This window comes from Triturus cristatus, chromosome 12 (assembly GCF_964204655.1).
Source record: "Triturus cristatus chromosome 12, aTriCri1.1, whole genome shotgun sequence".
NCBI classification, from domain to species: Eukaryota; Metazoa; Chordata; class Amphibia; order Caudata; family Salamandridae; genus Triturus; species Triturus cristatus.
Genome location: NC_140595.1, coordinates 665,917,636 through 665,931,053, shown reverse-complemented (window position 1 = coordinate 665,931,053; position 13,418 = coordinate 665,917,636). Strand labels below are relative to the sequence as shown.

The following is a 13,418-nucleotide window of genomic DNA, read 5'->3' as shown; positions in this document are numbered from 1 at the left end:
ACCCAAGCCGAGAATATATCCTTTGTGACAGATACTATATATTTACCCCCTCACCACCACTGCTCCATCCCCCCCCCCCTCCAAGCAGAGTATCATTTCCTTTTTACTTTTAAGGCATTGACTGCCTCCTGAACCTTAAAGGATTACTTCCCCATTAGCTTTTGTAGACTGACTTCCTTCATAAGATGTTGAACTGTGTGTTGTAAATGGTTTATACATATGATAAAGCCTGTTTTGGCTCGTATTCATTGTAAAGGCGTTGAGATAATGGTGACATCAACTGTACGTGGAACTATCCTCTTCGATCATTCTGCTTTTGTTGACTTTTTAGAACAAAGATGGATGAAGTGTTTGAAGGAAAGAAGACCAAAATGTCCAGCGTATCCAAAAAGAGCTTGAGTGGTGACAGACGGAGTGAAGAAAAAGACTTTAAAAGGGAAAAACTAAATGAAAGCTTAAAGATGAAAGGCAACACACAGGAAGGGGAAAAGGTAGTATCAAATAATCTGATGTTTGATTATGCCAACTGTACACTATCTGCCCCATTTCTAAGTTGTATAATGTTTTCCTTTTATTTTCAGAGAAAAAGCAAATCTTCATCCAGTGGATTGAAGCAGGAGAATGTTGATGGGTATGTTTCTTTTGCTAATTCTTAATACATTTTTTGTTTTCTTGGCTGTGACACTTGACATAGATGCCTTCTCCTCTAAATTCTTTACTATTGGGGATTTCTGGAGCTCCAATGCACCACATGTATAGTTACTTTAAATCATTAGGAATCCAACGCAGCCTTGGATATCAGTTTTCAATGACCTCCTGATTGCTCATTTAATAAATGTACAATCCAATATCCTGATCACCCAGAAATTTCACCAAGCCTCACAGATAATATTCCTCCACGTGTGCGCCCCTGATTCTGTTTTCTGTACTATTGTAATTCTTACCTGTATCCGTTTTTCCCCAAATAAGCTCTCCTTTGTGACTTTAAATCTATACTGGTCTCCACTTGGTTTGCCATTCTTGAAAAACAGCTGCTTTGGTGGGGCCAGTTGATCAGTTTTTGTCCTGTATCTCCTACAGGTTTTACTACCCCATCAATATTGAAGCACATTAAGTATTGTTCCTAGTGATGAGTTATTAGCTGCAGATATCCTCTCCTGCTCTATTAATAATTTAGACATCACCAAGGGGTATTCCTCTGCAGCCCCTGCAGGGGTTTATTAGTTGTAGAAAGTGCTCAAGCCCTAGATGCAGTATGTCATCACGCTTATACAGTAGGGTAATAGTTTCTGATAAAATCAACTTGGGCAAAAAGCATTATATCCATAGCTTGGGTGATGATCTTGAGAATTTGATCATTTTTCTTGTTAATCCTTAAACTGAGTTTTTCTGATGCATACTTCTAACTGCAGACTCTTCACCATAAGTATATCGCCAGGTGCCAGAGTGGATCTAGAGAATTTTCTCAGCACTGTTCAAGCTCACTGATGGGTAGCACAGTGTAACACAATGGTGACTCCACACCACCCAGGAAGTTATAAATCAGAGCTGCATATAAGCAACACCCCTATATGCTAATGTCATTTTGTTTCTTTTCCTGCCCTTTGTGGATGGAGTGCTCCAACATTGTCTCCTTTCCAACATCAGAATTTATGCAAGCAGTTTGGAAGCAATAATGTCTCCCCGGAAATCAAGCGGATTCATGCTGTGCCATAACTGCAGAATGCAGACGTCTGACATGGACCTGCATGACGTGTGATTATGGCACTTGGGATCAGTTCATGATTCAAGGTCATGTGATGAAAGCAACCTCATGCACCCAAAGGCACTCTGGGAGCAGAAGGCAATGCTCTACATCACCAAACATGAGAACAGGGGCACAAATAGTTGCAGTTTGTGAGCCTATTCAAGAAGTTAGTACAACTCCTACTCAAAGTCTTCTGTTAAATTGGAGACATACCATAGGTTAAGGAAGATCAAGCACAACTCAAACCCTCCACCCACCTGCCAGTACAGCCACTTGAAATCGGGTGACAAGACATCAAGCGAAAGGTCATACACAAAAAGGGTCTTCTGAATTTGATCCATACCTGTAGTTGGTCCTGGTGTGCCCCAAATTCACAGGGCAGTCTTGAGCCAGAAGCAAAAAATGTCCTAAAAGATCATGCTGCAGTTTTTTTCCCCAGATACTCCCGCCTACCTCTGGTGTGCATCCAGGCTCCACTGAGCCACAAGTGGCTGTAGTCAGACCACTGCCCGCAGGCCCTTCCTCAGTGCCATCTTAAACCTGTTCCAGAGACATTTACAATGCTGGTTCATACTTCTACGCTGGCTCCAGGGTCCATGCAAGTCCATTCTGTGCCAACACTGAAATGGAGACTGCTGTTGCAGTGCCAGAACCCAATTTAGATGCCATTGTCCGAACTCAAGCCATTGTCTGCACCCTCAACGTCTATACTTTGCTATTAGATCACACAGAGACAGCCAGTGTGTAAGAGGCCATTTCAGAGGGCCACAGGGGCTGCTGGGCCCCACTGCGGAGCTGCTGAGCATGGACATTTGCCCTCCGATTGGGCAGCCACTTTGAGAGGACCTCCTGCCTCGAACAGGTTCTGGTACGGCATCCGTTTTTTCCTCAACTTACTCCTTCATGATTGAGCAGCAAATGTTAAATTCATTTGATCTGTCTGGAGCCTGATGCCCTTTGTCAAAGTCCATCTATGCTGGTCAAAGTAAGTTGCCTGTTGTGGTGCTATTCATACTGTTCGCACTGCAGTCCAAATGTTCCGATGTTTGTTTCTCATCATTTACCCTGCAAGGGCTATGACTGTTTACCTTCTTAACCATCTCTACTTGAATCATGTTGTGATGCATTTTATCGAATGTCTGACTTGCTGGCTTGAACTTAGTGTTGTGACTTATGTGCATGCCTTTGAGCCAGTGCACAGCTTTTTGCCGAGACCATCGTGTGAATGACCAGCTCTTTGTAAAGTTTTCTGGGGAAAATATAGGGAAGACGATGCAGAGAAGTACCTTGTCAATTTGGATTTTTCTCTGTCAAACTTTTATGCACGGAGGTTCTGAAGGCACTTTCAAAGCGGGCCAAGGCTCAATTTAATTGGCAAGGAGGGTGCTGGTTCTGGGCATCTGCCAGGCTGTGATGTGGCTGTCAGTACACACATTGATAAAACACTAGTGCCTTGACTGTCAGATCAGCGGGAGAGCCATTTTGCCATCAGAGTCTTATAATACTTTCTAGTTTGAGTCCACTACCCAGACATTTCCACTTGCGGAGAAACTGCTGTGGTATCTATTCTTAAAGTGAGGAATCTGCAGCTTGAAGTATCCATCAAATGAACAAGTTACTGCCATCCAATATCTTGATGGTGGAGATGCTACTCTATGTAACCAAATATCTGACTTCCCTCCCACCCCAACCCCCCATTCTGTTGAGTGGAACATGGACATTACAATAAGGTCCAAATTAGAATTTGGTATGGTCACCTGCATATTTTCGGTGTGCTCTGCTTCTTGGGTCTTGGAAGGAGAAAGATTGATAAACTGACACGAAGGGGTGGAAATCTATGCTGCTCCGCTCTATCAATTCTCTGGCAGTGCAGAGTTAACGAAAATCTTCATGGCTCTACTTATTGGCTCCCAGAAGCATTGCTGGGAAAAATCTTCGTATCCGGTCTGGTGTCCGATGTTTTCAAAGTGAGTAAGAGCGTTACCGAAGGTAAGTTACTGGTGCACCGTGGGGTATGACATGTCTGAAAGTGAGCAAAGCTTTTTAGAAGTGATCTAGAAAACAATGTGGACCTCCTCTATTGGCCTAATCTAATCAGCAAAACTCCTGGATTGCATTTAAAATTCCTGAAAGTGTTGATTCGGTGACAATAGTTACCTGTTCACCTGTGGCTATCATTTTATTTTCCTTCTCAAAGTAGTGGAAAACTGCTAAAACGTTTGTAAATAAGTTGTGGCTAATTCCTTAGAAGGCACCATGCTTTTCAATTTTGTAAAACTGCCTTATGATGCCTCAACACACATCGATTTAAAGGATAGTTTCTTCAAATTTTTGAAGAGTATATGATTAGGTGTCATAGGAATTGACTTCCACATGTTAATGTCCTGTTTACCACCATGTTTAAAATGGAATCTTCTGAATGAGTGAGTGTAGATCATTATCTAAGCATCTTATGCAAAGCAAATTGACACTGATATGCCCATGATATTACTGCGGAAATGTTAGGCTACACTGCTAATACCAGTCAGCTTTATAATTTGGACATGTTACAAAACCAGAAGAGCAATTGTAGCCTACCAAGTTTAAAGCAAAACTGTCTGCTCTCCCAGGTGTGATGTAGCCCCATTATAATATTTTTGATCAAAAGCTGCTGATGTTGGTGCATCAAAGGCCTCACCTTTTTTGGACTGCACTTCCACTTACTAATTTATCCCGTAGTCATGGTTTTCTGCTAATTTATTTGTATTGAAGTACAGATGTTAACAATATTGGCTCAGAAGACCTGGGTCATCCATCATCTGACTTGGCGTTTCCTGCTATGTAGTGGCTAGGTAAACATACTGACCTGCATTCAAAACATTTTAAATGCCACATCTCATGTTCATTTTTTTGTTTTTTTTGTAAACAACTGATTGGTAATCAATAAATTGAGACTTTGGAGATCAATTTCACGAGTGGCAGGCTCCTTACCTGAATACCGCTGGGGAGTTTGAGGGGACAGACGCTCTCTTCCTTGTGCTGCGGTCGCGGTCATATTTTACCGCCGCTGCTGCTGCAGACTTGCTGCCACACGTTGGGAGTACAGGACCATGGTTCCCAGGATTCTAAGTGACTCCGCCCCCACCCGGCAGCACTTCCGCGCCCGGAGGCGCTAAAATCAAACGGCTCCCTCCGCGGTGCGGGACGCGCGCGGGCGGCGCCGGGCTAAGCCCGGGCAAAGGGCGGGCCGTTGTGTGGCCGTTAGGGGGCCGGAAGAGGTCGGGTTGGGACATCCCACTAAGCCCGTTCGTAAGGCTACCATATCGCTGCCGTAAACCACTGTTTGCCTGTTAGTGTTTTTAATATGATTGTAAGTGCGCCTTATTGTAATGTGTTATAAGATAGGCATAGTGTAAGTAACATTCCGTATAGATATCAAGTGAGATTTAGCCATTACTGTCTGCTAAATCCACAGGCACCTCTGCTCACATTTAGAAGGGTATCCTTATTATAATTTTCCTTGTCTATTATGGCCAAAACCAAATCGACTATGGATAATTATCTGGTCAAAATGGTGAGCAAGATTAATAACGACAGAAGGAAATCGCTGGGTAGAGAAACCCTCCCAGAATCCATACTCCCATTTCCAGATGATAGTAGTAGTGCTCCTATGGTTGAACCCTTTAGTATTGATCCCTCAATGGAGGAGAGTGTAGTAACTGTAGATGTGACACAAAATGATTTCGGCCAGGACCCACTAATTGCCCCTGGTGGGATAGTAACTCCACATTCCCCTGTTAAGAGAGTAGTAAGGAAATGCAGGAAAACTCAGATTAAGGATGGGAATGTACATCTTAAGTCAACACTGGAAGTAGGAAAGAAAAGAACCAAAAAAACTAAGGAGATTCAGTCGAACAGTGATGATATGAACTTAGTTTCTCTGAGCCACATAGCCAAGATGTTTGAAGAAAAATTAAACAACACTGTTAAACCTTTAGTGGATAAAATTGATTTTCTAACTGCTGAAGTTTCAAGGTTAAGTGACCTCCTAATTAAAATAGATAAGGAACAGACTAATAAATCACCAGAGCCATTGGTCCATTCAGGTTCCACTTTAACGGCGAATGCACCAGGGGGAGAGAAATTTCTTAATCATAACCCTGAGCTAAAGGTGTTACCTTGTATGGTTAATGGTGTTACTCAGACAAAAGAAAATACATCTAGAGCTGGGAGGCATAGTGTTGAAGAGGGAAGTATACGACACACTGACCTTCCTCCTGACTGCGAACCATACGTTATTGTTCTTTTAAATGTGCCCCCAGTAGACCACATGGTATCTAATTTCCGGGAGGAATCACATGACTCTTTAAAAAGGAAATCAATCGCGTGGCTGAATAAAAATTGTGGATTCCCTTGTAATTTTTCTGATCAAATATAGTCAACCAGACGGGTTCCCTGGATTGGTAATTCAAGGAAAAAATGTAAGGGGGATTGTGTGATTATAAACTTTAGACACCCTCAACATGTTATGACTGTTCTATTTAGAGCAGCCTCCCTTGTTCCAGGGGAAAATGATGTGACTGTACACCCGCTGGGTTATTTTTATAGTCGCCTAGATAAAACATGTCAATTTAGGACTATCACGAAAGGGAATAAAAACACCACTAGATGCCCAGTTTTTCAAATCTCCACTAAAAATAGATATCAGGCACTGAGCACACTGGACCAAAATGACTGACTCGCACAGGATGGGAATTCAATTGCAGAGATATCCTTAGATACCCAGGTACAAGGTCAATCATCGAATAATGAAGAAGTTATTCTTAACTTTTTAAAGGATTCAACTTCTAAAATTATGGTCCTAGATGAGTTGCCATATAGTGGTGGATCATATAAGATCAATCTGGGAGAGGGTGACAGGGTGGGCGAAGTACGTAGGGAAATTATAATTAACCAAGGTCTTTTTAACAATATAGAGGAAAAGAAAGAGAAAACTAGTGCAAACAATATTCAAATTGAAGTATTAAATACTAGGGGTGGGCGGAATTTGCGGAATTAACCTCCGCAAATTATCGCGAGATTGCAGAAAATCTCCGCAAACACGCCGGAAATATCGCGAAGATGCGGAAGTTTTTTGCCGCCTGTTCGCGGTATTTTTTGCGTGTTCGCGGGTCGCCAACTTACCCATGCGGTCGCTCATGGGCGCGGCCATCTTGTTTTCACTTGTCCCGCCCTCTGGCGTTGTTTACTTCCTGTTCCGGGTCGCGCAATGCATGTTCGCGGTCGATATTTCCTGTTCGCGATCGCTTTTACTTGATCGCGTTGCTTTTTGCTTGCTCAGGGAGAAAATATCGCGCGAACTTGCCCACGTGGTCGCAACGGGCGCGGCCATCTTGTTTTCCACTCTATTGCATGGTTCTGGGGCCTGATTTTCAATCCTCCCTAAATCTTTTCAATCCTTTGTTTATAGCCACTTTTTTCGGATCTTTATTACTTATTATTTCTCTAACTATTTTCCTGCCTCTATATTTTTGGTTTTTGTGTACCTTTTTTTTTGTTTTTTAGCTACTTTTTCTCTTTGTATTGCCTGCTATTTATTTCCTTTACTCCTTTATTTATTTTACCTTTTCTTTCCCGCCCCGTCCCCAGAACCATGTCCAAGGGCAGGGCTGTTCGCCGGCGCAGCCAGAGCCGCGACCGCCTTCCTTGCGGAAGGCGGCGCCCACAAGGGGTGCATGCACGGGCCTTATTTGGGGAGGCGGAGTTGGCTGCACTAATTTTCTTTGTGCAGCGCCACCTCCCCTCAACCCTGGCAGCAGGTGGCAGGCCTGGGTCCGGGTACGGCCTCCGGGAGCGTCGGCAGCGGTGGGGGAAGGTGCGCCGGGCAGTGTCTCGCATCTCTGGGGTCCGGCGCACCCAGGCACAGCTGACGCACCGGTGGTCCGACATCCTGGACCGTGAGCAGGACCTGCTGGACCTGCTAGGAGTGGAGGTCCCGGGGCTTGGTGAGTACCTATTTAATTATTACAACTTTGTGTCTGTTCTTCTGCTCTATGTTATATATTGCGAATATCTTTTTTTCCTTCCAACCAGATAGAATGTTGCTGCTTGCAATACATTCCAGGTTAATAATGTTTAAAAGTCTTCTGTGATTATGACACAGGTGCTCTTCTGCGCTACTACTAATCTTACTTGTTTGCAGCTTTGCGTTTGCGCTTGCTTAGCGTGATTCTTTACGAGTTTATTTTAGAGAAATTAAGTTACGTAATGCTACAGTGACTCATGTCCACTCCTTACTTTGTCCTGTCACTAATAGATAGGGGCGGATTGATACATAGGTTTAGGTACTTTGTATGAGCTTCTAATTGGTTAGTGGTATGCGTGATGCCCCCTCACTCAGTTACGTGACGTGCTGCTAGTACGCCAGTCTTTAGAACCTTTCTAGTTTGTTCAATGAGTGGAGGTAGGCTTTGCAGTTACTTAGCAGTAGCAGATGAGCATCAATCAAACCAAAATTGTGTATATACAAAAAATGTAGTCATGTTAATGTGTCCTCCATGATTGGATCATACACATTGTTGAGGAATACAGTCGAAATGCATACTTAATGTACAATTGGCATGCCTGGAATAGGTGGGCTAGGTTGGGTGGTAGGTTGTACTAATACTTAGGCTTACTTGTAACTTAGTTTTCTGGAATCAGAATGGAAGAATGGATTACTGTTGATAAATAGTAACTTAAGTAGTCGAACTGCGAATCCCCCGATATTACATGTTGACCAGATGAGATCGGTCAATGTAGTTATTGCAATTGTTTAGATAAGTGTTTTTTGACCGTTGTTGAAAAAAATTGTATTTGCTTAAGTTGACACCATCCATCAATGTTTGTCTTTCTTATATCTTTCCTGTTCATCAGCACCCAGGGGCAGACGGGCAGGGACTGGGCAGTCGGCGGGACAGGAACACCACGAGGAGGACACCGCTGAGGGCTCCTCTGCTGGCCCCAGTAAGTCTTCTTGTTTTTAATAATATTTCTTATTCCATAACTTTTACTGCCCCATTTCTCCCGAACTATAGTGTGTTTCCAAATGCTATTTTTTTACCACCAATTATCCTTCGATCTGTACGGTTTCAAAAAGCTTATCCCTGCCTCCGCTACGATGACTGAGTACTACTACATACTATCAGTCTGTCTGTCTGTACTGTAGTAGCTAGTCTTGCCCAGTGGCACTCTTTGTGAAAGGTTGTAATATAAAACTCATATTCACCAGTAGCTCGTACAATCCGTTGGGTCGTTGTCTTGTACTACTTTTTACTCTTGTTGATGTTTAGGCTTTGAAAATTCACAGCAACAGCCCTACCAGATTTCTTAATATTTTGATATGATACCCTATAGGACATACAACTGTTGTAGGGATCTTGCACATACATTTGCACCAGAAAATAGGATGTTGGTGATGGTAGGTTGGACCTTCCTTGCACACCTCAATCAGAAATTCCGCACCCACCACAATTCCACTGCTTGACTATAGTACTGTCTTGTCATACCTATTAGGTCTCGGAACCCTCCCCCCAAGACAACCAACAAGTAGACAACCCAGAACATTAACACACCCAACCTCTGTCGTGGAAGCAATTCACATGCACACCCTTACTTTAATTTGCTCAATCGTGTAAGTTAGTCCACTCCACACCAAATACCACGAAGTCTATGTAAGTTTAAAATTTTTATTTCAATTTGAGAAGGTCTGTACACTGTTATCTTAGCAGCACCAACCGGCAAATCAATAACATTAAAACAAAATACATTGTTACACTAATACAGTTGGGAATTAAATCATGATAACTGAAGTGGTGGAAGGCAGCACCACCATCCCATAGCAATTTAGTTTATATACATTTATAAATGAAGATGTGAGTGAAGGGACCCCTCACCTCAGAAGAACCTAGTACTGGTAGTTGGTGCATCGTTCAGAAGCTCTGGTTCGTAGAAGCGAATCTTGCGTCTGTAATGCGAAAAAAGAAATGGTGTGCGTTAGTATATTGCAACTTGCAAGCATTTCTCAGCCGTGCCAAAAAGTGTAGCATCTATGGATAAGCAATATGGACTAACAGTAACAGTAGTACACCAGTTCTTCCTAAAAAAGTGGCTGGTTAATGTTTGTTGACCGCCTGTACGCAGCGCGTAGACTAGACAGTAGCAGTGTGAGGCAGGTCATGTGGGCTCAAAGGTGTCTTAAGAAGCTGCAAGGTAAAGGTAACGTCACATGTGCATGGCTAGGGCTAATCAAGCAAATGCTACAATGATCATATAACTTAGTGTCTACTCTACTACTACCTGATTTGTACTAGTGATTTATGTTAGTATTAACTCATTTTTCAACCTTGCTACTGATCAATAGGGGGGAGGTGTATATGTTGCCTAATAAATGTGTAATGTTTTCTAGGCGCACTACCGACCACCATTGCTGGGGCCAGCGAAGGCGACGCCGAGGGCGAGGATGCGGCAGTTGCAGATAGCAACGGAGGGGGAGTGGCAGCACCAGTGGCAGGCGGTGGTAAGTTAGATTCATAATCTTTAACTATTGTTGAACTTGACAGCACACTCACTGCAAAGGTGTACTGTATGTCTATGTATACTGTAAAGTTGTGAATTAGGGCCCCATTAGGATGGTGGGCGTATTGCCCCCGCCGGGCTGGCTGGAATTCACTGCCGTCACAGCAGGGGCAAACCTCCCGCCATCCCTGTAGAAAATATTCAGACATGTCTAGGCGGAAAAGGGTTCAATATGGCGGTGGTGTCTCTCTCACCACACCGGCAGCCATATAATCTGCATTTTGGAATGCCTTTGCGTGGCGGCATTACCGTCCGCCACGGAAAGGCATGCACACATTGCAGAGTATGCTTGGGGGCCCCCATGGAGGGTACCTACCGATGCTATGGTACCCCCCGACTTTCAAAGCAAAACGTGACAGGCTCCGTGCGAGGCCCGTCATGTTGTGCTTGGAAAAGCAGCACAACATTTTAGCATTGCTTTCAGCAAAGCCAACCAGAATTTAAAATTAAAATAACAGGGTGCGCCCGCCACTGTGCCGGGCGCATCATCCTAATTAATTGTCCCCACGGGACCCCCACCCTTTTTAGCAGTCGGATGGCGGGCGGACAAAGTCCGCCCGCTATCCGATGTCGTAAGTAAGTATGAGTTCTTGGGGACGTTTGAAGAGTGAACTAGAAGACTAGAATTCCCTTTAATTGGTATAGGACTAGGAGCCAGAGTATTGAGTAACCAATGGCCTCATCTATCTGATTTCAACTCCGCTTTGAAAGTTTTATGGAGAAGAGCACCTGGTGCACTGTTCAACTAAAAAGTGTAAGACAGGTGGAAGGAAGAAGGACGGGCGACATTTAAAATGTTATGTACTACTGTGCTTTATTTTATAGTGCTACTCTACCATGCCACTATGTGTATAAATAATTACCTTGTCCTACTGTTTTATTAAGACTATATTTTACAATTGTCGTGTTTTTTTCTTTTTGATACACAGCTACTCCGAAAATCAACCGCAAGGAGTTGGCCGCCAAGGCACGGCGCCGGAAGCTGGAGGCAATCCAGCAGGAATACCGGCGGCTGGTGGTCCTAGCCGAGGAGGAGGAGGAGAGTGCAGCAGCAATTGAAGCCTCCTCCAGTGCCCCGGGCCCCAGCCACCGCCCTCCAGCGGTACGGCGCCACCGTCTGGCGGCTGCCCGCCGCCACCGTGCCATCTCCGGTGCCCCCCCCCACTGTGGTTGCAACTGCCGCGGCCTTAGACGCCGCGTCGCCCATTTAGAGGACCAGATTCGTGTCCTCCTCCAGTCCCGCCCCACCAGTTAGTCCCTGTCACTGCCCCTTTTTTAATTCCTGTTTGTTTCCTCACTCGTTTGGGCGTTCTCTATTTCTATGGACAGTCGTTGGGGTTAGGGAGGGGGGTGGGTCAGCTTTTGTGGGTTTAGTTTATTTGTTAGGGTCAATTAAATATATTTTTCTATGTTACATGCAATGTTGTTAATGTTTTGTAGGTGGGGTAACTGTTTTACATCACACTGTTTCTTTGCTGGTGCATGGCCGCCCATAGCGTGTGTTTGATTTCAATAATTTGCTGACTGTATAAGACACAAACAGATAGATGCGACACACCTCACTCATTGACTGGTCCTACTATGCATTCTTTGGAGTGGTGTTTGAAACTGACATCATTGACATGTCCATTATTGATTCTGCCTCCCCCAAACTTCTCTCTTACCGGTGCTTGATGTTTATGTCCAACTGTGGCACAGCACTGGCTGCATGGTGAAGATGGTTTCCTTTTTCATACATGCCATGATTGGGGTGGTGGTGGTAGTATAGTAGTAGTATACACTGGCAGGGTAGCAGCATTTCCAAAAAAAGAAAAGGAGATAGTCAATCGCCTTTGAGAGACTGTTAGAGGAGTAGTTGAATGAAGTACATCACAGAATTTACCGAGCAACAATTATATGTTCAAATATTTGACAAAAAAAATGAATGCTGGATATTATGAGGATAGCCTACTAGACAGAGTTACAAACTATAGTTTTGTCGACTTGGCTATGCCTACAGTCTAACAGTTAGTGCTGTATATGAGGAATGACAACAAACAAATCAAATCAATGCCGGCAATTCATGCTGAGGTATATGTTCCTTTGTTAAATAAAATAACCTGTGAAATATCCTACTCATGGGTGGGCAAGCAGAAGAAGATCATCGCTCTGCATTGAAATTGAAGTAGTGTTGCTTTCACCACATCCGCCCCAGCAAGTGTGTGATTAAGTATTGGTGTACTTTTAATTTAGTTACACCTCGACAATAAGTCACACAGCCCGGGGGAAGAGGGTTAGGGTCCGTTGATTGGATGGGAAGGGGGATTTTGGGAAAGGTTTGACATAGAAAAACAGTATGCATACATAGACAAACAAACGACAATCATTGAAGACTACCATACCATATCCATTCCATATGTTAAGGTATAAAAAAGGAAATGCATGCATGATGAGACCCGGATTACATACACTTCTATTTCTTGTTCTGTTCCGGCCTTAAAACTTTAACAGATAGCAAATAGAAATTTTAAATATTGGTAGTGAAGAATCGTAAACACAGAGAAAACGTAATGATGATTGATAATAACAACTCCAAGAACACACTGTTGTAAAGAATGTATACAAGATATTAATCAAATTTTTTAAAAGAAGTGAAAAGTGGATACTGTTACTGTCTTATCCTGGTCAAAAATGTGGACTGGTTTTTTGCATCTCGGCATTCCTCTTGCTCCTCTCGTCCATCAATCTAGGGTGTGTCGCCTCACCACTCGCCACTGCCCGGCTGGAATAAAAAGGTGATTGATTGGTAAGGTAATTAATATGCATTGTAATGTTTTACAAAGTTTTGGACAAGGCCCGGCCTGTAATTTTAGATTGAAAACCAAAGGGGATATTCAGAAAGAAAGTGAAAACAAATGCACAAGTGATGGTGTAGTGCAACAAGAACACTTTCCGAGGTGGCATGTATGCATATGCATCATCTCTACTGTAGTCTGTTTCCAGCATAGACCTTCAACAGTAACAGGAGAGATCAGGCCCACAGTGCTTACCATTAGCACATCCTACGTTACCACTTTAGAGTCCTTTTTTTTTTCTC

General features: G+C 43.5%; 1 protein-coding gene across 4 annotated transcripts in view; it reads left to right on the top strand.

The window, feature by feature from the left end:
• LOC146780067 (DNA topoisomerase I, mitochondrial-like) overlaps window positions 1-13,418 on the top strand; it is a 1,246,550-nt gene that overhangs the window by 161,721 nt on the left and 1,071,411 nt on the right. For all 4 annotated transcript variants that reach the window (XR_014972079.1, XM_085637972.1, XM_085637970.1 and 1 more), the window contains exons 3-4: window positions 332-491; window positions 582-631. Coding sequence is in view for 3 of the 4 variants with exons in the window: in XM_085637972.1 (XP_085494098.1) it covers window positions 339-491; window positions 582-631 (203 nt within the window). In the remaining variant the exon portion in view is untranslated. The remainder of the gene's footprint in view (window positions 1-331; window positions 492-581; window positions 632-13,418) is intronic.